This window comes from Polyodon spathula, chromosome 7, assembly GCF_017654505.1.
Source record: "Polyodon spathula isolate WHYD16114869_AA chromosome 7, ASM1765450v1, whole genome shotgun sequence".
Lineage (NCBI taxonomy): Eukaryota > Metazoa > Chordata > Actinopteri > Acipenseriformes > Polyodontidae > Polyodon > Polyodon spathula.
This window is the reverse complement of record NC_054540.1, coordinates 858,066-881,374: the sequence shown is the minus strand read 5'-3', so window position 1 is coordinate 881,374 and position 23,309 is coordinate 858,066. Positions and strand designations below refer to the sequence as shown.

The 23,309-nt window shown below is 49.0% G+C and overlaps 2 protein-coding genes across 3 annotated transcripts in view; both read right to left on the bottom strand.

The window, feature by feature from the left end:
* The window catches only part of LOC121317960 (reelin-like), a 167,095-nt gene extending 149,803 nt beyond the window's left edge, over positions 1-17,292 (bottom strand). For both annotated transcript variants that reach the window (XM_041254055.1, XM_041254056.1), the window contains exons 1-2: positions 16,873-17,292; positions 4,003-4,113 (exon numbers count right to left, since the gene is read on the bottom strand). In XM_041254055.1, the coding sequence (XP_041109989.1) occupies positions 4,003-4,113; positions 16,873-17,104 (343 nt within the window). In that variant the 5' untranslated portion in view covers positions 17,105-17,292. The remainder of the gene's footprint in view (positions 1-4,002; positions 4,114-16,872) is intronic.
* Positions 17,293-21,020: 3,728 nt separating this feature from the next.
* The window catches only part of orc5 (origin recognition complex, subunit 5), a 66,118-nt gene continuing 63,829 nt past the window's right edge, over positions 21,021-23,309 (bottom strand). The window contains exon 15 of the mRNA XM_041254053.1: positions 21,021-21,365. Within this exon, the coding sequence (XP_041109987.1) occupies positions 21,320-21,365 (46 nt within the window). The 3' untranslated portion in view covers positions 21,021-21,319. The remainder of the gene's footprint in view (positions 21,366-23,309) is intronic.

Below are 23,309 nucleotides of genomic sequence, written 5' to 3'. Positions count from 1 at the left end.
TCTTGGTGGCTTCTTTGACCAATGCCCTTCTTACCCGGCTGCTCAGTTTGGGAGGACGGCCTGCTCTAAGCAGATTCTGGGTGGTGCCGTATAACTCACACTTCTTAATGATCGACTTGACTTTGCTCCAAGGGATATTCAATGCCTTTGAAATCTTTTTATACCTCTCCCCTGATCTGTGCCTTTCCACAACTTTATCCCTGAGTTATTTCGAAAGCTCGTTGGTCTTCATGGCAGTATCTTTGCTTTGAATGCACTACCCAACTGTGGGACCTTACAGAGACAGGTGTATTTAATCTGAAATCATGTGAAGCACTTCTATTGCACACAGATGGACTCCATTTAGCTTATTGTGTGAATTCTGAAGGCAGTTGTTTGCACCTGAGCTTGTTTAGGAGTGTCACAGCAAAGGGGGTGAATACTTCTCTAATGAAGACTTTTCAGGTTTTTATTTTTAAGTGATTAGTTTTTTCACACATTGAAAGTGTTGAGTAGGTTGTGTAAATCAAAGGGAAAAAAATCCCACTAAATGCATCAAGATTTCAGGCTGTAACACAACAAACTGTGAAAACGTCCAAGGGGGGTGAATACTTCCTATAGGCACTGTAAAGTGTGATCTCACTACACTACAAACAGAACCTAAGACACTACAGAAATAAATGTTTACATTCTGTCTTTCTATTAACACAAAACCCAATAGCAGTAATGCAGTGTTCCCTCTCTTTTAGGTCCTGTGTGCACTGTGCTGTTTGTTGTGTGCACTGGGCTAACAGTGCATCAGAAACATCTACTTGAAGAACCAGGAGAAGCCTTCCTTCAGTGATAAAACTCTGCAATTCCTCAAACAGGCAGACTTTACTTCATCATTGTGGAAAAATAAATAAGTTCCCCTTACAACGAACATGCATTTGTCCAAAGAATGCAGCCTTTTTATCTTATCTTAAAACCAGTCCTTGAGACTAGATCTGCCATACTCTGAACCCGTACACATCGGTATAGGAGGTGGATGATAGCTGCATGGGTTTCCTGCCTGTAGTCTGACATGCTCTGGGGTTTTGAAGGGCACAGGGTATTTGCTGTGAGAAAGATGAATCAGTCAGCTCTGGGAGTCAGAGGACTGGGAGCAGAGCACCATGGCACCACACAGGACTTATTCACCACACTGAGCTCTGTGTCTGAGGAAAATGACAAGCCACCCAAACCACGCTTTGAGTATTTCTGTCTTTTCCAGTGCAGCATGTTGCTGCTGTTGTTTTCTGGCAGGTTGGCTAAGCATGAATCAGTGTTGCAGTTTTTTTGTGTTTTTTATGTAATTCATCCCAGTACAGTTGTATTCAATATATTTTCACTTCACTTGCAAAGGTAAAGCTGCAGCATTGTGCCTCTAGCTCAGTGTGACCCTGATTCTCTGGTGTCTGTTCACCACATTCCTCCACCCTTCTGTGCAAACTGCAACAATTCCCTGAAGCAGGGAATAAAAACTTTTTTACTGGAAATTATTTCATTGATGTTACTGTAAGTGTATCTGCTTATACTGTGCTGAGCCTGAGGTATTCTACAGACCATGTAATCTGGAGCCACTATTACAGCTAACCATGCTAACCACTAGGATATTTGCCTGCTATTAATTATTTCTTTCATTTAACTGCAATTCATCACTGCTGGCTCTCATGCCACCCATGCTGTTCAGTATGTTTTTCTATATGTTTAAAAACAGAGAAGAAAGAGTTTCTAACAAATTGAACTGTTTACAGCAAGTGAACAGGAGATTTACTGCTGCCCTCAGCCTGTTAATGAAGGGAAGGAGGGATTCCTGTCATTCTGATAGCGCCAGACCTCTTCAGCAGCCACTCCAGCACATCTGGAGGCCAGCTGTTCCTCTACAATGAGCTGAGTGATCCTCTCACAGTGCTCATGAGAACACTCCCTGCATCTCTACAATGAATGAAGTGGAGAACACTCCCTGCATCTCTACAATGAGCTGAGTGACCCTCTTCCTGAACACTCCCTGCATCTCTACAATGAGCTGAGTGATCCTCTCACAGTGCTCATGAGAACACTTCCTGCATCTCTACAATGAGCTGAGTGATCCTCTCACAGTGCTCATGAGAACACTCCCTGCATCTCTACAATGAGCTGAGTGATCCTCTCACAGTGCTCATGAGAACACTCCCTGCATCTCTACAATGAGCTGAGTGATCCTCTCACAGTGCTCATGAGAACACTCCCTGCATCTCTACAATGAGCTGAGTGACCCTCTCACAGTGCTCATGAGAACACTCCCTGCATCTCTACAATGAGCTGAGTGATCCTCTCACAGTGCTCATGAGAACACTTCCTGCATCTCTACAATGAGCTGAGTGACCCTCTCACAGTGCTCATGAGAACACTCCCTGCATCTCTACAATGAGCTGAGTGACCCTCTCACAGTGCTCATGAGAACACTCCCTGCATCTCTACAATGAGCTGAGTGACCCTCTCACAGTGCTCATGAGAACACTCCCTGCATCTCTACAATGAGCTGAGTGACCCTCTCACAGTGCTCATGAGAACACTCCCTGCATCTCTACAATGAGCTGAGTGACCCTCTCACAGTGCTCATGAGAACACTCCCTGCATCTCTACAATGAGCTGAGTGACCCTCTCACAGTGCTCATGAGAACACTCCCTGCATCTCTACAATGAGCTGAGTGACCCTCTCACAGTGCTCATAAGAACACTCCCTGCATCTCTACAATGAGCTGAGTGATCCTCTCACAGTGCTCATGAGAACACTCCCTGCATCTCTACAATGAGCTGAGAGACCCTCTCACAGTGCTCATGAGAACACTCCCTGCATCTCTACAATGAGCTGAGTGATCCTCTGACCCTATCCATCTCCTCTACTGCACTGTGCAATGAGCAGGCTTCACAATACCAGCAGCAGTCTGCTATCCATCTCCTCTACTGCACTGTGCAATGAGCAGGCTTCACAATACCAGCAGGGTCTGCTATCCATCTCCTCTACTGCACTGTGCAATGAGCAGGCTTCACAATACCAGCAGGGTCTGCTATCCATCTCCTCTACTGCACTGTGCAATGAGCAGGCTTCACAATACCAGCAGGGTCTGCTATCCATCTCCTCTACTGCACTGTGCAATGAGCAGGCTTCACAATACCAGCAGGGTCTGCTATCCATCTCCTCTACTGCACTGTGCAATGAGCAGGCTTCACACTACCAGCAGGGTCTGCTATCCATCTCCTCTACTGCACTGTGCAATGAGCAGGCTTCACAATACCAGCAGGGTCTGCTATCCATCTCCTCTACTGCACTGTGCAATGAGCAGGCTTCACAATACCAGCAGGGTCTGCTATCCATCTCCTCTACTGCACTGTGCAATGAGCAGGCTTCACAATACTAGCAGGGTCTGCTATCCATCTCCTCTACTGCACTGTGCAATGAGCAGGCTTCACAATACCAGCAGGGTCTGCTATCCATCTCCTCTACTGCACTGTGCAATGAGCAGGCTTCACAATACCAGCAGGGTCTGCTATCCATCTCCTCTACTGCACTGTGCAATGAGCAGGCTTCACAATACTAGCAGGATCTGTTATCCATCTCCTCTACTGCACTGTGTAATGAGCAGGCTTCACAATACTAGCAGTTAGACCAGGTAACATTTAAGCATCTCCGACCTGCTGTATGAATCAGTGAGGCCAGTTCACTTAGCAACATCAGTTATTGTTATTAATGCTATTAATGTTTTTGTGTATGATAAGCTTTTTTTAAACTGTGTTTTAGGTTATATTTGAACTGAACACTTAGCCTGCTTGAAATGTATATGTCGCTGTTTAAATCCTGTTTTATTATTGTAAAGTTCTGCTTGTTTCTACCTGCTCTTAACCCTATTGGCTGAGATGATCCCTGAGGGTTACAGGGTAAGAAGACCCTCCATTCTCATCACTGTAATCCTTTACACTGCAGAGCCCACAGTTCACAGTGCTGCTGACAGTCAGACTTACCGAAGCCAAATGCTGCGGGGCCGCCCACGCTGGGTGCTGATTGGACGGTTGTGGAGGTGTAGAGGCCGGTCACCAAGAGCCCATCGAAGTAGGTGCTGGTGGAGATGGTGACTGAAAGAGAAAGAGCAACACTGAGTAACCAGCATACAGTATACTGCACACACACACACACTGACACACACACACACACACACAGTGAACTATACCGAGAGAATGCAGCTTACAGTCACACTGTGTATAGTAAACACACACATGTGGATCCATCAACAATAAGAGCTAATACAAATGCAGTGCAGGGCAGGGCAGTACAGTACAGTACAGGGCAGGGCAGTACAGTACAGTACAGTACAGTACAGTACAGGGCAGGGCAGTACAGTACAGGGCAGAGCAGTACAGTACAGTACAGGGCAGGGCAGTACAGTACAGTACAGGCAGGGCAGGGCAGGGCAGTACAGCAGGGCAGGGCAGGTACAGTACAGGGCAGGGCAGGGCAGGGCAGGACAGTACAGTACAGTACAGTACAGGGCAAGGCAGTACAGTACAGGGCAGGGCAGGTCAGTTCAGAGCAGTACAGTACAGGGCAGAGCAGTACAGTACAGTACAGGGCAGGGCAGGGCAGTACAGGTCAGTTCAGTACAGTACAGTACAGGGCAGGGCAGGGCAGGGCAGGGCAGTACAGTACAGTACAGGGCAGGGCAGGGCAGTACAGTACAGTACAGTACACAGGGCAGTACAGTACAGTACAGTACAGGGCAGGTCAGTACAGTACAGGGCAGAGCAGTACAGTACAGTACAGGGCAGGTACAGTACAGTACAGAGCAGTACAGTACAGTACAGGGCAGGTCAGGTCAGTTCAGAGCAGTACAGTACAGGGCAGGTCACTTCAGTGCAGTACAGCACAGGGAAGGGCAGGGCAGAGCAGTACAGCAGGGCAGGGCAGGGCAGGGCAGGGCAGGGCAGGGCAGCAGAGCAGTACAGGGCAGGGCAGTACAGTACAGTACAGTACAGTACAGGGCAGGGCAGTACAGTGCAGTACAGTACAGCAGGGCAGAGCAGTACAGTACAGGGCAGGGCAGGGCAGACAGGGCAGGGCAGGGCAGGGCAGTACAGAGCAGCAGGCAGGGCAGGGCAGGGCAGGGCAGTTCAGAGCAGTACAGTACAGGGCAGGGCAGGGCAGTACAGTACAGTACAGTACAGGGCAGGGCAGTACAGGGCAGTACAGTACAGGGCAGGGCAGAGCAGTACAGTACAGGGCAGGGCAGTACAGAGCAGTACAGTACAGTACAGGGCAGGGCAGGGCAGGGCAGGGCAGTACAGTACAGGGCAGGTCAGGGCAGAGCAGTACAGTACAGGGCAGTACAGGGCAGGGCAGTACAGTACAGGGCAGAGCAGTACAGTACAGTACAGTACAGGGCAGAGCAGTACAGTACAGGGCAGGGCAGGGCAGTACAGCAGTACAGTACAGGGCAGGGCAGTACAGTTCAGTACAGTACAGTACAGGGCAGCAGTCAGTTCAGAGCAGTACAGTACAGGGCAGTGCAGTACAGTACAGTACAGGGCAGGGCAGTTCAGAGCAGTACAGTACAGGGCAGTACAGGGCAGTGCAGTACAGTACAGGGCAGGGCAGGGCAGTACAGTACAGTACAGGGCAGGGCAGTAGTACAGGGCAGGGCAGGGCAGGGCAGGGCAGAGCAGTACAGTACACAGGGCAGGGCAGGGCAGTACAGGGCAGTACAGGTCAGGCAGGGCAGGGCAGTACAGCAGGGCAGGGCAGTACAGTACAGGGCAGGGCAGGGCAGCAGTACAGTACAGGGCAGAGCAGTTCAGAGCAGTACAGTACAGGGCAGGGAGCAGTACAGTACAGGGCAGGGCAGCAGGGCAGGGTCCAGTCAGGGCATGGCCCGTACAGGCATGTCAGGGCAGTCATGTCCAGGGCAGAGCGTACAGTACAGGTCCCAGTCAGTACAGGTCCAGGCCCCGTCCCGTCAGAGGGCAGGGCAGCAGTCGCAGGCAGTACAGTACAGGGCAGGGCAGGGCATGTCAGGGCAAAGGTACAGTTTCCAGAGCAGTACATACAGTACAGGGCAGGGCAGTCATGTCAGTAGCAGTACAGGGCCGGCATACAGTACAGTACACACAGTCATAGTATAGGGCAGGGTAGGGCAGGGCAGGGCAGGTACAGGGCAGTACAGTACAGGGCAGGGCAGTACAGTACGGGGCAGGGCAGGTCATTTCAGAGCAGTACAGTACAGGGCAGAGCAGTACAGTACAGTACAGTACAGTACAGGGCAGGGCAGGGCAGGGCAAGTCAGAGCAGTACAGTACAGGGCAGGGCAGTACAGTACAGTACAGGGCAGGGCAGGGCAGTACAGCAGGGCAGGGCAGGGCAGGGCAGGGCAGTACAGTACAGGGCAGGGCAGGGCAGTACAGTACAGGGCAGGGCAGGGCAGTAGCAGTACAGTACAGGGCAGGGCAGTACAGTACAGGGCAGGGCAGGGCAGGGCAGTACAGTACAGGGCAGGGCAGGGCAGTACAGTGCAGTACAGTACAGGGCAGGGCAGTACAGTTCAGAGCAGTACAGCAGGGCAGGGCAGGGCAGTACAGTACAGTACAGTACAGGGCAGGGCAGTACAGTACAGGGCAGGGCAGGGCAGTTCAGAGCAGTACAGTACAGGGCAGAGCAGTACAGTACAGTACAGGGCAGGGCAGTACAGTACACAGGGCAGGGCAGGTCAGGGCAGTACAGTACAGTACAGGGCAGGGCAGGGCAGGGCAGTACAGTACAGGGCAGGGCAGGGCAGGGCAGGGCAGTACAGTACAGGGCAGGGCAGTACAGTACAGGGCAGGGCAGTACAGTACAGTACAGTACAGTACAGGGCAGGGCAGTACAAGGCAGTACAGCACAGTACAGCAGGGCAGTACAGTACACAGTACAGTACAGGGCAGTACAGTACAGGGCAGGTCAGGGCAGGGCAGTACAGTACAGGGCAGGGCAGGGCAGTACAGTACAGGGCAGGGCAGTACAGGGCAGGGCAGTACAGTACACAGTACACAGTCAGGGCAGTCATGTCAGTACACATGGCATGAGCAGTCCGTACAGTACAGTCAGGGCAGGGCAGGTCATGTACAAGTCAGTCATGTCAAGTGTCAGTACAGGGCCCGTGTCAGTACCGTCAGTAACAGGGCAGTCCAGTGCAGAGGCAAGTACACGTCATGTCATGTCAGTAACAGTCATGGCATACATGTCATGTCAGGGCATGGCAGTACAGTACAGGGCAGGTCCGTCAGGTCAGTGAGGCGCAGTCACGTCCAAGTCAGTACAGGCATGTCAATGTCATGTCACGTCACAGTACAGGTCAGTGCAGTCCCAGTGCGCATGTACAGGTCACAGTCCCGTTACAGTGGGCAGTACAGGTCAGGTCAGTATCAGGTCCCGTACAGTGCAGGGCCCAATGCCCGGCACGTACAGTGTCAGGGCATGTGTTCAGTGCAGTACAGTACAGTACAGGGCATGTCAGGTCACACGCAGTCCAAGTTCAGCACCCCAGTACAGTACAGGTCACTTCAGTGCAGTACAGCACAGGGCAGGGCAGGGCAGGGCAGGGCAGGGTTCAGGGCAGGGCAGGGCAGGGCAGGGCAGGGCAAGGCAGGGCAGGTCAGAGCAGTACAGGCATGCAAGCACACGCACACACACACGCACACACAGACCCACTGGATCTGCACACACACACACAATGGGTCTGCATGCATGCACAATCACACACACACTGGGTCTGCATGCACGCACACTGAACACACACACTGTATGTGTGTATGTGTATGTGTGTGTGTGTGTGTGTATATATATATATATATTTAGAGAGAGAGAGAGAGAGACACACACACACACGCGTCACTACTGGTATGGATTTACTAGATATTCGTTTTAATCACGCATATTTGATTTTACTCAGTGGTTCACCTCTCCCTATATGCAGTAGTTTGATGAATTCACATTCATCAGTGATTTAAGGTTGGCAGTAAATCTTCTTGTTGAAGTGCCTGCTTAGATAACTTCATGGAAGAGTCTGTTGAGAAGCAAGTTTTAGAGGTTATTTCCTCATTATCACATCAGCTATTTAAAGTGCTAAAAAGGCCTCCCTCTTATTAGCATCAGCACCGTTATCACTGGACCCCCTTTTCTTGTCCTGAATGACTTTTGGTTCTTTGAATAATTCAGTATTTGCAGATATTCCAAAGCCAATACTGTACATTGTAAAGCTGCTGCTAAAGCTAAAGTTGGTACCTAATCACTTCCTGTGGTGTAGTTCAGCTTTCTCCAATGGTTTTGCTGGTACCATGTGATTACATTTTATATACAAGTTACTTTTAGTTACATTGTTTTTTCAGATATGTCTGTTTTTCTCTATCAAGACTGTGAGGACTAATAGCCTTCACCTAGGTGATGTATAGTCAGTCTGTCTTGTATGTAATGTCAGTACAGGAGAGAGTAATGAGTAGCAGGGTGAAAGCACATTCCCGGGTCACTCACACCACATCAGGGCGAGCTGTGTGGAGCGCTGTGCCTCGGAGCCCCCTTGCCAAAGAGTCACTCCTGGCTGACAGGTGGGTGTGTGGAGCGCTGTGCCTCGGAGCCCCCTTGCCGAAGAGTCACTCCTGGCTGACAGGTGGGTGTGTGGAGCGCTGTGCCTCGGAGCCCCCTTGCCGAAGAGTCACTCCTGGCTGACAGGTGGGTGTGTGGAGCGCTGTGCCTCGGAGCCCCCTTGCCGAAGAGTCACTCCTGGCTGACAGGTGGGTGTGTGGAGCGCTGTGCCTCGGAGCCCCCTTGCCGAAGAGTCACTCCTGGCTGACAGGTGGGTGTGTGGAGCGCTGTGCCTCGGAGCCCCTTTGCCGAAGAGTCACTCCTGGCTGACAGGTGGGTGTGTGGAGCGCTGTGCCTCGGAGCCCCCTTGCTGAAGAGTCACTCCTGGCTGACAGGTGGGTGTGTGCAGCGCTGTGCCTCGGAGCCCCCTTGCTGAAGAGTCACTCCTGGCTGACAGGTGGGTGTGTGGAGCGCTGTGCCTCGGAGCCCCTTTGCTGAAGAGTCACTCCTGGCTGACAGGTGGGTGTGTGCAGCGCTGTGCCTCGGAGCCCCCTTGCTGAAGAGTCACTCCTGGCTGACAGGTGGGTGTGTGCAGCGCTGTGCCTCGGAGCCCCCTTGCTGAAGAGTCACTCCTGGCTGACAGGTGGGTGTGTGCAGCGCTGTGTCTCGGAGCCCCCTTGCTGAAGAGTCACTCCTGGCTGACAGGTGGGTGTGTGGAGCGCTGTGCCTCGGAGCCCCCTTGCCGAAGAGTCACTCCTGGCTGACAGGTGGGTGTGTGGAGCGCTGTGCCTCGGAGCCCCTTTGCCGAAGAGTCACTCCTGGCTGACAGGTGGGTGTGTGGAGCGCTGTGCCTCGGAGCCCCCTTGCCGAAGAGTCACTCCTGGCTGACAGGTGGGTGTGTGGAGCGCTGTGCCTCGGAGCCCCCTTGCCGAAGAGTCACTCCTGGCTGACAGGTGGGTGTGTGGAGCGCTGTGCCTCGGAGCCCCCTTGCTGAAGAGTCACTCCTGGCTGACAGGTGGGTGTGTGCAGCGCTGTGCCTCGGAGCCCCCTTGCTGAAGAGTCACTCCTGGCTGACAGGTGGGTGTGTGGAGCGCTGTGCCTCGGAGCCCCCTTGCCGAAGAGTCACTCCTGGCTGACAGGTGGGTGTGTGGAGCGCTGTGCCTCGGAGCCCCCTTGCCGAAGAGTCACTCCTGGCTGACAGGTGGGTGTGTGGAGCGCTGTGCCTCGGAGCCCCCTTGCTGAAGAGTCACTCCTGGCTGACAGGTGGGTGTGTGCAGCGCTGTGCCTCGGAGCCCCTTTGCCGAAGAGTCACTCCTGGCTGACAGGTGGGTGTGTGGAGCGCTGTGCCTCGGAGCCCCCTTGCCAAAGAGTCACTCCTGGCTGACAGGTGGGTGTGTGGAGCGCTGTGCCTCGGAGCCCCTTTGCTGAAGAGTCACTCCTGGCTGACAGGTGGGTGTGTGGAGCGCTGTGCCTCGGAGCCCCCTTGCCGAAGAGTCACTCCTGGCTGACAGGTGGGTGTGTGAAGCACTGTGTCTCGGAACCCCCTTGCTGAAGAGTTTTGCTGAAGGAAGCTGGAACACAAAGATTGTCCTGAAAATGGTCTGATAATCAAAGGAGTCGTTACCCTGATCGATCTCTTCATCAACGCTGTGTAGCTGCTCTAAATCAAAAGCTACTTTCTCAAACGATGATCTGCAAAGGGAAGTCATGCACAGCTGTGTGGATTTCAATGTACAGCTTGAGATGCAAATGTGGCAGCAAGATTTTATTTTTAATGAGTAGGTTCCAGGAACTATGGAAGTGTGAATGTTTCTGATCCCAGATTTATTGTACGATGTTGTCTTTCAGAGTGTGATGTGCAGTGACTGCTGCCTGCCCCTGGTCCTCTTGCCAGGACACACTGTAAATGAGGCCTTGGTCTCAATGAGTTTATTGCTGGTTAAAGAGTGAATAATAATAATAATAATAATAATAATAATAATAATAATAATAATAATAATAATAATAATGTATTTGCCAGGAGTATGATCAGACAGAAATCCGGGTTCACTCTGAGGGACCCCTGTATATTCTGTGTGTGCTGCATGAAAAACACATTCAAAAACGTCTAACCAGAGAGTTTAAATAAAACAGGACAATCACTGCCCCTCTGTGTACTACAGCACTGTGAAAACAACAGCCCCCTGTTAGATTGATTAGTGCAGTGTGTAGAGCCCCCTGTTAGATTGATTAGTGCAGTGTGTAGAGCCTCCTGTTAGATTGATTAGTGCAGTGTGTAGAGCCTCCTGTTAGATTGATTAGTGCAGTGTGTAGAGCCTCCTGTTAGATTGATAAGTGCAGTGTGTAGAGCCTCCTGTTAGATTGATTAGTGCAGTGTGTAGAGCCCCCTGTTAGATTGTATTTGATTAGTGCAGTGTGTAGAGCCTCCTGTTAGATTGATAAGTGCAGTGTGTAGAGTCCCCTGTTAGATTGTATTTGATTAGTGCAGTGTGTAGAGCCTCCTGTTAGATTGATTAGTGCAGTGTGTAGAGCCTCCTGTTAGATTGATTAGTGCAGTGTGTAGAGCCTCCTGTTAGATTGTATTTGATTAGTGCAGTGTGTAGAGCCTCCTGTTAGATTGTATTTGATTAGTGCAGTGTGTAGAGCCTCCTGTTAGATTGTATTTGATTAGTGCAGTGTGTAGAGCCTCCTGTTAGATTGTATTTGATTAGTGCAGTGTGTAGAGCCTCCTGTTAGATTGTATTTGATTAGTGCAGTGTGTAGAGCCTCCTGTTAGATTGTATTTGATTAGTGCAGTGTGTAGAGCCTCCTGTTAGATTGTATTTGATTAGTGCAGTGTGTAGAGCCTCCTGTTAGATTGATTAGTGCAGTGTGTAGAGCCTCCTGTTAGATTGATTAGTGCAGTGTGTAGAGCCTCCTGTTAGATTGATTAGTGCAGTGTGTAGAGCCTCCTGTTAGATTGATTAGTGCAGTGTGTAGAGCCTCCTGTTAGATTGATTAGTGCAGTGTGTAGAGCCCCCTGTTAGATTGTATTTGATTAGTGCAGTGTGTAGAGCCTCCTGTTAGATTGATTAGTGCAGTGTGTAGAGCCTCCTGTTAGATTGTATTTGATTAGTGCAGTGTGTAGAGCCCCCTGTTAGATTGTATTTGATTAGTGCAGTGTGTAGAGCCCCCTGTTAGATTGTATTTGATTAGTGCAGTGTGTAGAGCCTCCTGTTAGATTGTATTTGATTAGTGCAGTGTGTAGAGCCTCCTGTTAGATTGATTAGTGCAGTGTGTAGAGCCTCCTGTTAGATTGTATTTGATTAGTGCAGTGTGTAGAGCCTCCTGTTAGATTGTATTTGATTAGTGCAGTGTGTAGAGCCTCCTGTTAGATTGTATTTGATTAGTGCAGTGTGTAGAGCCCCCTGTTAGATTGTATTTGATTAGTGCAGTGTGTAGAGCCTCCTGTTAGATTGTATTTGATTAGTGCAGTGTGTAGAGCCTCCTGTTAGATTGTATTTGATTAGTGCAGTGTGTAGAGCCTCCTGTTAGATTGTATTTGATTAGTGCAGTGTGTAGAGCCTCCTGTTAGATTGTATTTGATTAGTGCAGTGTGTAGAGCCTCCTGTTAGATTGTATTTGATTAGTGCAGTGTGTAGAGCCTCCTGTTAGATTGATTAGTGCAGTGTGTAGAGCCTCCTGTTAGATTGATTAGTGCAGTGTGTAGAGCCTCCTGTTAGATTGATTAGTGCAGTGTGTAGAGCCTCCTGTTAGATTGTATTTGATTAGTGCAGTGTGTAGAGCCTCCTGTTAGATTGTATTTGATTAGTGCAGTGTGTAGAGCCTCCTGTTAGATTGTATTTGATTAGTGCAGTGTGTAGAGCCCCCTGTTAGATTGTATTTGATTAGTGCAGTGTGTAGAGCCTCCTGTTAGATTGATTAGTGCAGTGTGTAGAGCCTCCTGTTAGATTGATAAGTGCAGTGTGTAGAGCCTCCTGTTAGATTGATTAGTGCAGTGTGTAGAGCCCCCTGTTAGATTGTATTTGATTAGTGCAGTGTGTAGAGCCTCCTGTTAGATTGATAAGTGCAGTGTGTAGAGCCTCCTGTTAGATTGTATTTGATTAGTGCAGTGTGTAGAGCCTCCTGTTAGATTGATTAGTGCAGTGTGTAGAGCCTCCTGTTAGATTGTATTTGATTAGTGCAGTGTGTAGAGCCTCCTGTTAGATTGTATTTGATTAGTGCAGTGTGTAGAGCCCCCTGTTAGATTGTATTTGATTAGTGCAGTGTGTAGAGCCTCCTGTTAGATTGTATTTGATTAGTGCAGTGTGTAGAGCCTCCTGTTAGATTGATTAGTGCAGTGTGTAGAGCCTCCTGTTAGATTGATAAGTGCAGTGTGTAGAGCCCCCTGTTAGATTGTATTTGATTAGTGCAGTGTGTAGAGCCTCCTGTTAGATTGATTAGTGCAGTGTGTAGAGCCTCCTGTTAGATTGATAAGTGCAGTGTGTAGAGCCTCCTGTTAGATTGATTAGTGCAGTGTGTAGAGCCTCCTGTTAGATTGTATTTGATTAGTGCAGTGTGTAGAGCCTCCTGTTAGATTGATGATTAGTGCAGTGTGTAGAGCCTCCTGTTAGATTGATAAGTGCAGTGTGTAGAGCCTCCTGTTAGATTGATTAGCGCAGTGTGTAGAGCCTCCTGTTAGATTGTATTTGATTAGTGCAGTGTGTAGAGCCTCCAGTTAGATTGATAAGTGCAGTGTGTAGAGCCTCCAGTTAGATTGATAAGTGCCGTGTGCAGCTCAGTGCTGGTTTGGATTAATCAGACACATCTCAGGGAGCCTCATACAGTAAGAGTGTCTCTACAGTGCCAGACCACGGATGTAAATGAGTGCAGTCCTGAAGCGCATCAATACGTGATAATTGGTGTGAAGCGGAGGTGCAAAGAAGTTTAATTCTGTGTGTCGTCTTCAGGTTATTGAGACATGAAAAACCAACACAGGCAAAGGAGCTGCGTTTTACTGCCCTGCTAAAACAAAATGAAAGAAACGACACAGCAAACCTGTTCCCATCAACTCTAGTGATAAATACAAGGAGGAGACAGGGGGACATGGGGATGGAGGGAGGGTTTAAACCCCCCGGGTGATTCCTCAGGGTCTTCATGCTCAAATCTGCACAATTTTTTCACGAGAAGGAAAATTAAACTGGTATTGTTATGAAACAAAATGACAAACAACAGACTCCTTGAATGAACCAGGGGTAAAGATCCCTCGAGAAACCCTTTAAAAATGACGCAGTGACCCACACTCCCTCAATGGGGTCTCACACACCCACTGCGTTTACTGTCTGAGTCTCTGCTGCCTGTGCTGTGAGTGGCTGGGAGGTCAGTGTGGGATCACACGCTGCAGATCAGACAACAAGGCAGCATCTCACCCTATCATTAACACAGCGGACTGGAGATTACGATGTCTCCACTCGCAATGAGAGCCTCCCAACCACCGGCCGGGCACTGACCCTGCATTCAGCAGCTAATTGCAGCCATTCAGATGCACTGAGCTGAGCTCTAACCACCCATCACAGCACTCAGGACTGCTGCAGCGGTAATGGAGGGGCGCAGCAACCATAACTCATACGAGAAATAGACAACGTCCAGCCACCCAGCACAATACACACACTCACACTCACACTCACACACTCGCACTCACACTCACGACCCCTATGAGAAGCACTGCTGTTGAAAATGAGGGCACTAATTTGAATCTGACTTGTGTCTTACTACTGCATAGGTGCTGCAAGGATGGAGATGAGGATGGGAATGATTTGAAAATCTCCATCACGGGGACACAGACATTTACAAGACAAGTTAGTCAATGAGGGCAGGATGGAGATCAGAGTGCAGGGTCATTGATTAAGATAAACAGCAAATCAATAGGAATAGAGAGACATTAGAGAGACAGGCTAGATAGACAGATAGATTACCTTTTACACATATACTTTATTTTAACCAATAACAAGAAAAACAGAAATAGCAGAAACACATTCATATTACTGTTTCCAAAAATCATATATAAAATCAATTCTATTATCTGATCATCCTAGTGTAAAGAAAGCACCTTAAAATCACAGACAATTTGAGATAGATAGACAGACAGACAGATCGATGGATATATAGACAGATAGATAGACAGATCGATATATAGATAGATAGATACATAGACGGATAGACAGATCGATAGATAGATAGATAGACAGATAGACAGATCGATATATAGATAGATCAATAGATAGCTAGATAGACAGATAGATAGATAGATAGCTAGATAGATAGATAATTAGAGATAGATAGATAGATAGATAGATAGATAGATAGATAGATAGATAGATAGATAGATAGATAGATAGATAGACAGACAGACAGACAGACAGACAGGTGATATCAGGTATACAATGATAATGGTATATTATAGCTAGTACTGTCTGCTCTCCCTAGTTCAGTGTGTCACAAAACAAACAAAACAATGGATTTACAATCTTGACAGGTTTTGAGGTGTTGTTTATTTCAAAGACTTTAAAACGTCCCAAAAAAAGGATGCATGTGTTGATAATACCAAAAACTACTAATCAAAGCATTAACTCAATACATTATTCAAGACAACTGACAACCAGTTCACCAGCACAGGCACTTAGTGTACGAGACACACGCGCACACACACACACACACACACACACACAGTTCCTGCTCTGTCCACTGTTCCTCTCAGCCCCAGTGAAGGTAGTTCAGACTCACTCCTCTACAGTACTAATATCCTGTGCACCACCTATCCATTGAAAACAGCCAGCACAAACAATGCTGACTAGTGTACAAGATATCAGTATGTTCCAAAAGAAAATGCCACAAAATAGCAGGTTTATACTGAAACTCTAAAAAGAAATGTAGCTGAGTATTCTAACCAGTCTGCTTCCAGACAATGTCACTACTGAACAAGACAGTGGATAAAGCATTGCTGAACAAGACAGTGGATAAAGCATTGCTGAACAAGACAGTGGATAAAGCATTCCTGAACAAGGCACTGGATAAAGCATTGCATGTGTTTCTGTATTTGCTGCTTGGTCTAACGTAGGATATTCTGGAGCTCTTACCAGAGATACGAGCCACAGACTGGCATCATGCTGGCATCCCAGAACTATGAAATGCTCTTCAGGGCAGTCGGAGCAGAACTTTGGTAACAATAATGCAGCTCGGAAACAGGCTGAAGCCAGCCGAGCCCGGCATCCCTCCCTCCCGCCCGCTGTTACTTTATCATCAGAGCAGGGACAATAATCTGCCAGGAGCCTGTCTCGGGATTACACCCATTTCAGTCACAGTCATTCAGGGCTATTGGCTTTTAATGCAGATGAGAAATGGAAAAAAGGCTTTTTGCTGCTGCTAGTAAAGTGTTAGCCTGCTAGAATCCCAAAGTTAAGACTGATAAACAGATCAAAACAGAAAGACAGCTGCCCAGTAATCTCTCCAGGACAGTGCACTGAAGCACTAACCACAGTCCTTCCCCTACACACACACACACACACACACAGCTGGGAAGGCATTTGCATTAGAATAGCACAGTGAACTCTAGTGAAACCACATCACAAACCTCTCTCTCCCTCTCTCAACCCCCCTTGTATATATCTATCAAGGACACACCCAGAGTGCCATGTATGCGCGAGTGTGCTCCTGTCAGTGCGAGACTGACAGACTCGACTATCAGTACGAGATCCTCAAGCTTTCCAGAGGTCATAATGTTCATTGCAGCACATTGAAACTCTCCACAGCTCTCTGTGAAACACTGCTCGTGCAATGCGTTGCTATGCAGTCTCACGCTCTCTGTACAGGAGAGAAGCGGGATCCTAGAACAACGCTCCCGACACTCTCCTCTTCGCTCCCCTGTGTCCTCAGCAGGGCATGAGAAGCACCCCCACACACACTGACACACGGCTGAAGGAATCGCTGAACTGCTTGCTGTACACAGTAAATATACTCGCACACATGAACACACACCTTGCCTACATAGTATGTGTAGAAAATTGAGTAAAAAATATTCTTTTAACATACTCTATAGCAGTTACTATACTTTGTCATGTTAAATGAAATGTTTTAATTTTCATTTGAAGTTATGTACAGCTGCTTTAGGAATACAAATCCCATTATAAAAGGAAAATAATAACACCATGTAAGCAAAGTTAATTCAGCCACAACATTGTTTTCACACCCCCAGTAGTCTGTATACAGATCTGTATATACAGTCACACTGTGTCAGTGTTTCGGGTACTCACCCTGGTACTCTTGTCCCGGGACGTATGCCAAGGGGTTTCCTGCAATCTGCAGCGAGATGACCACCTCCCCCTCTTCCAGACCCCCCTCCAGCTCCCCATGGTGGGTGCACAGGAAGAAGAAGGGGTTAAAACGAGGGTAGTAGCCCACAGGCGCCCCCAAATCAGCCCTGCCCCCCAACGCCTGAGCCAGCAGGGCACAGACCAGGGCAGCCAGCACAGACTTTGGAGTCATCCCCAAAAACACAGCAAGCCCTCTCCAGAGAAGAGACCGAGTGAGACAGAGAGGGGCAGCAGAGTAGAGTCTCAGCGAGGAGCGAGAGAGAGAAGCTTCGTCAGGACTGAGGCAGGGGCTCTTAGACTACCTCTGCTTGCTTGCTTCTGCTGTCTACTGTCTAGCTCTGTGTTCAGAGCCTGCCTATCCTCCTCTCCTTTCCTCTTAAATACAAAACCCCCGCCCCACACAAGCTGGCAAAGAGGGCCGGCCGGCCCGCCCTCTCTCACTCAGTCAGTCTGTCGTTCCTCCACCCCTCTCTCTCCTGCTATTCTCTATTTCCACCCCTCAGCCTCCTTCTTTCTGTCTATCATCCCCTTCTTGACTCTCCTCTCTCTCCCTCTCTAATTTATTCTCTTCAATTTCTCATCTCTTTTCTTACTTTATCCTTCTTCTTTTCCCCTCCTCCTCTCACCCCAGACTGCTCTGTTCTTGTTCTTTCCTGGTCACTTCTCACATCTCTCCTCCTTGTCTTGCACCCGCCGCTCTGTGTTGTGGTTACCCTTTTCCATCCTCCTTTCTCTTTTCCATTTGATACTCCAAGTTCACTCTCTGTGCTGCACTCTCTCTTTCTCTCCCTTTTTTATTTCTCCTTGTGTTCTGACTTAACATACAATTCCAAAGCAGCTGCCAGGCTGGAAATAATTTATTTTTCCCAGCTTCTCCCCCCCCCTCCCCCCCTCTCCCCCTCCGTCTCACACACTCACTCACTGTTACCCTTTTACAGTATCCCCTCCCTCCCAGTTATAGTGTCTTCTGAACCAGAAAGGGCTGCAACCCAAAGCAAACACAAGCCCCGAGCACCCCTGAACACAAAGCAGAATTTGTACCGTACCTGCATCCTCACAGGGTCCTCAAACACCATTCAGAGACACTGCGCTCCTGCTCAGAGCTGGGAATACACTCCCCAGTGCAATCTGAAACCCTTTCTGTGAAAATTTAATCCAACTGTAAATGTGCTGTTATATAACTGGGGTGTTTTATAGATGAACTCTCTTGTTTTGTTTGTAACTTTGTAGAGCACTGTGAGATGTATTGTGTGTGTAGATAGATAGATAGATAGATAGATAGATAGATAGATAGATAGATAGATAGATAGACAGACCGTAACAACCTGACCAGGCACACTTGTGTATTCTTCAGTGACCGCTGCTTGTGATTAGTTGCATTGCTTTTTTCTTGCTATTTTACAATAACAAGAAAAGGCACCACACACCTTTATAACTCTGTCCAGCTATCAAGGGTTTTAGCTCCAGCAATCTGCATCACTTTAGCAAAACAGAAATGAAACTGACACAATCACAAGCCTCTCTCATGTGTCCTGTAGCGGCCCGCTCTGCAGTGTAGAATCGAGAGTCCGAGTCTCCAAGCCACGCTGTACACAGGTCTGCAGTGTAGAATCGAGAGTCCGAGTCTCCAAGCCACGCTGTACACAGGTCTGCAGTGTAGAATCGAGAGTCCGAGTCTCCAAGCCACGCTGTACACAGGTCTGCAGTGTAGAATCGAGAGTCCGAGTCTCCAAGCCACGCTGTACACAGGTCTGCAGTGTAGAATCGAGAGTCCGAGTCTCCAAGCCACGCTGTACACAGGTCTGCAGTGTAGAATCGAGAGTCCGAGTCTCCAAGCCACGCTGTACACAGGTCTGCAGTGTAGAATCGAGAGTCAGAGTCTCCAAGCCACGCTGTACACAGGTCTGCAGTGTAGAATCGAGAGTCCGAGTCTCCAAGCCACGCTGTACACAGGTCTGCAGTGTAGAATCGAGAGTCCGAGTCTCCAAGCCACGCTGTACACAGGTCTGCAGTGTAGAATCGAGAGTCCGAGTCTCCAAGCCACGCTGTACACAGGTCTGCAGTGTAGAATCGAGAGTCCGAGTCTCCAAGCCACGCTGTACACAGGTCTGCAGTGTAGAATCGAGAGTCCAGTTCATTAAAATGTACTGACGGGTTGGCTCTGGTTATCCAAACTGTCAGTTTCCTGGGTGATACTCAAATGTATTTTTAGAAGAAACCGTTTGAACAACAGCCCAGTTCCTTAAGAAGGTTAAAAGCTTTGTGCTGGGTCTGCAGCGTGTGTTCTGGAGAGTAGAGTCCACGTGTGAGTGGAATTGCATTAACACGTTTCTAAGGGGTGATCACACTGACACACAGGCTGCTTTCCTAGACTGGTTTTTTTAACAGTCCAGTGCTCTACACAAGAGTGGGAACCCAAGCAGTAAAATGCCATTTCTAGTCCGATGGAGTCAGTTTGAACTGCAAGTGATGTGTGTACCAGGAAGCAGCAATACGCTTCCCATCTATTATACAGAGTAGCGTTGTGTTTGAAACACCTGCACATCACACATTGAAGTATAAAATACAAGCAAAAGAATCTAAAGCTCTTCAGCAGAGGAACCGTGGGTCTGTATCTGTGATCACTGCTGCTAATGAGAGGTAAGGGAATGGATTCAGAAACCTTGGCTAACCACAACTGGGTACTCTTGAGCGCCCTCATGTGTTCATTTCAGGAGAACTGAATCCTTTGCCAGGTTAAAAGCACTGCTCAGACTAAAGTATAGAGCAGGGTGCCCGAGTGGCTCACCTGGTAAAGGAATGGCCTGGTTGTGCAAAGTGACTGATCTTCCCATGAGTTAGGGAGTCCAAACCGTAAAGGACTGTTTCTCCTCGTTGCGCTACAGCAGAGCTGACCGGCCAGGCACAGCGAGCTCGAGCGATCACCTGCAGGGCTGGTTTTTGTCCATTTGAAGCCGGTGACTCACTGAACCTTAAGACTTTCTGCACAGCTCAGACGGCCAACAGCTCCTAGAATTAGGAAGAGCTTAACCCTTGCAGCTCCTCTCCAGTCTGCTTGCAAAGGCACCACTCCCACCTAGAGGCCCCGTTCAAAGATTACTGCCGTCTTAGCAGATTTTCTATTACATTTTTATTTATCTTGACATGTCAAATTATTTTTTGACATTTCAAAATTATTATCCCACAAAACTAACATACAAAATAACCCTTTTTCATGAATTTATTCATGAATTTTTTCTCCTGAGCTTGTAAAAGCAGCGTGTGTGAGAAGCAGGAAGCGAAATGATTATCCAGCAGAGATCAGTTAGTGTGTCACCTGCAGTGATTGAGCTTGTGAAGCCACAGCCAAGACAAACAGGGACAGGGAGTGCAGCCTCACTGCTGAAACAGGCACTGATAGTGAAGTGGGAGGCTCCTGGGCTCACCGTATGCAACCCCAACCAGTACCAGGGACCTGGGGGCATCTCAGCACATTCAACTGAATGGAAAGGCAAGGGCTGGACACGAACAGCAAACCATACACTTCAAAGACGAGCGACTGACCATTCAACTGAAGAGCAAGCTCTATAGTCAAGAGGCAAGTACGACCTCTTGACTATACAGCATTACTACTAACTGATCAGCCGCTCAGAGGAGATATAATGAAAGTGGACACGTGAAAAAGATCTGCGTTATTGATGTGCCCAGAGATTAAACAGGTTAAAACAGTAAATTTTTACTGAACACCACAAGTGATGGGCCCAGGTAAAAGTGGGACTATCTCAGAGTCTGTATCATTGGCGTGGTATCGAGCAGTTAAAACAGCCTGGCAGTGAAGCGGTACATTTAAAACTGGTAGTGGAACTGAATGGAGAAACATCACAGACCTGACAAGCGAGTTAGTTTTCCAGGAACTCCTGCGTTTTGAAATGAGCTGTATGAACAGCGGTGGAAGCCAGTGTCAGTGCAGCACGTAGCAGGAAGTCTCTGCTGCACGCCACAGAACTGGCATGAATGAACCGAACAGGAATGTAGTGCGTACGGTAGGCTGGTGTGTGTTCAAAACGGGCATATTCCCAAGCAACTGGACAGCAGGCGTTTTCTTTCAGTGTTTTACAGTAACTTTATTAACAGGTGCAGAAAACATTACAGCTCTGCGCTCCTCTGTGGGCAACAGACAGAGAAAGAGAGAGAGAGACGTCATCCTGGACAGTGGTCCAAAAATCCAGGTTATGACAACTCCACTGCGTGATACACCCCACTCTGCGGCTCCTCGCTGACCAATCAGAGCTCAGGGAGGCATGCTGGGTCACACCTGCTCTCTCTCTCCCTGCTCCTCTGATCTCTCGCTCCCAGTGCAGCTCTGTCCAGCATTTCCTCTCCAGAGCACCGCTTCTCACAGCGAAACTCACAGGAAGTCATACAGGTACTTCACAATTTCAAAGTTGACTGTCCTGAAAGAATAAAAAAGCAGAAAAGGATTCATTAGCTCGTGCGCTCCTGGTGCTCAGGCATTGGAACAGCAAACACACAAGCTTGCTTGTGGTAGTGTGTGTGTGTGTCTGCATGCTTGTGGTAGTGTGTGTGTGTGTGTGTGTGTGCATGCTTGTGGTAGTGTGTGTGTGTGTGTGCATGCTTGTGGTAGTGGGGGTGTATGCATGTGCACTCTCCACCTAACAGACCAGCCCCTTACACTCTCTGCCAGCCCTTCTGCTCCTTCACTTGCTCTCACAGCTGCTGCACCTCTCGGCATCACAACCTGCCCTGACTCAAGAGGACCCGCGGAGGACAGCGAGGGACACCAGAGCACAGGGCTCGGCTACACAAAACACTTGCATTCATACGGGCACTGCCCCTTACAGTCTCCCCCCCTTAACCTAACAGACCTGCCCCTTACAGTCTCCCCCCCTTAACCTAACAGACCTGCCCCTTACACTCTCCCCCCCCTTAACCTAACAGACCTGCCCCTTACACTCTCCCCCCCCTTAACCTAACAGACCTGCCCCTTACAGTCTCCCCCCCTTAACCTAACAGACCTGCCCCTTACACTCTCCCCCCTCTTAACCTAACAGACCTGCCCCTTACACTCTCCCCCCTCTTAACCTAACAGACCTGCCCCTTACACTCTCCCCCCCCTTAACCTAACAGACCTGCCCCTTACACTCTCCCCCCCCTTAACCTAACAGACCTGCCCCTTACACTCTCCCCCCCCTTAACCTAACAGACCTGCCCCTTACACTCTCCCCCCCCTTAACCTAACAGACCTGCCCCTTACACTCTCCCCCCCCTTAACCTAACAGACCTGCCCCTTACTCTCCCCCCCCTTAACCTAACAGACCTGCCCCTTACACTCTCCCCCCCCTTAACCTAACAGACCTGCCCCTTACACTCTCCCCCCCCTTAACCTAACAGACCTGCCCCTTACACTCTCCCCCCCCTTAACCTAACAGACCTGCCCCTTACACTCTCCCCCCCCTTAACCTAACAGACCTGCCCCTTACACTCTCCCCCCCTTAACCTAACAGACCTGCCCCTTACACTCTCCCCCCTCTTAACCTAACAGACCTGCCCCTTACACTCTCCCCCCCCTTAACCTAACAGACCTGCCCCTTACACTCTCCCCCCCCTTAACCTAACAGACCTGCCCCTTACACTCTCCCCCCTCTTAACCTAAGCAATGAACTGCAGGCAATTCGTGAGTCTCCAGGTCTCCAATGTTACAGGGTAGAGGCTGGGTGTGAGCCAGTGACCACACACTCTCAAAGACAGCATCTTAACCACCGCACAAAGAAGCCAGACTCTGTTGCACAAGCAGTTTTTAGAGCCGCTCACCTCAGCTTACTGGCAGGATTCAGAATCGCACAACACCAACACACAACTGCAGGCAAGAGTATGTGGCAGGACAGTGTACTCAGGCTGGGGTTTGTGGCAAGACATTGTACTCAGGCTGGGGTTTGTGGCAGGACAGTGTACTCAGGCTGGGGTTTGTGGCAGGACAGTGTACTCAGGCTGGGGTTTGTGGCAGGACAGTGTACTCAGGCTGGGGTTTGGATGGGAGAACACACAGCTGTGCTGCACTGCATGAAGTGGTGTGAGCAGCTCAGCTCCAGAACTCTACCACTGCCCCAGCCTGGAGCTCGGGGACACTGTGCTGCCAGAGGAACAAGGGGAAATAGACAAGCGCTCTTGGAAAGAGATGCTTTTTTTTCCCCCTGATAAATAAATAAATAAATAAATAAAAATCAAACAAAAATAGAACTGGAAGTGCTTAACTTCTTGCCTAAGACAAGAGAGGCTCTCATCACTTTGAAAAGCTGCCTGGCTTTGATGTTCCTCCTCCAGCCTGCTGCTAGAGAAACACGCAGGTACTCTGGGACTCCGACAGGCTGCTATAGAAA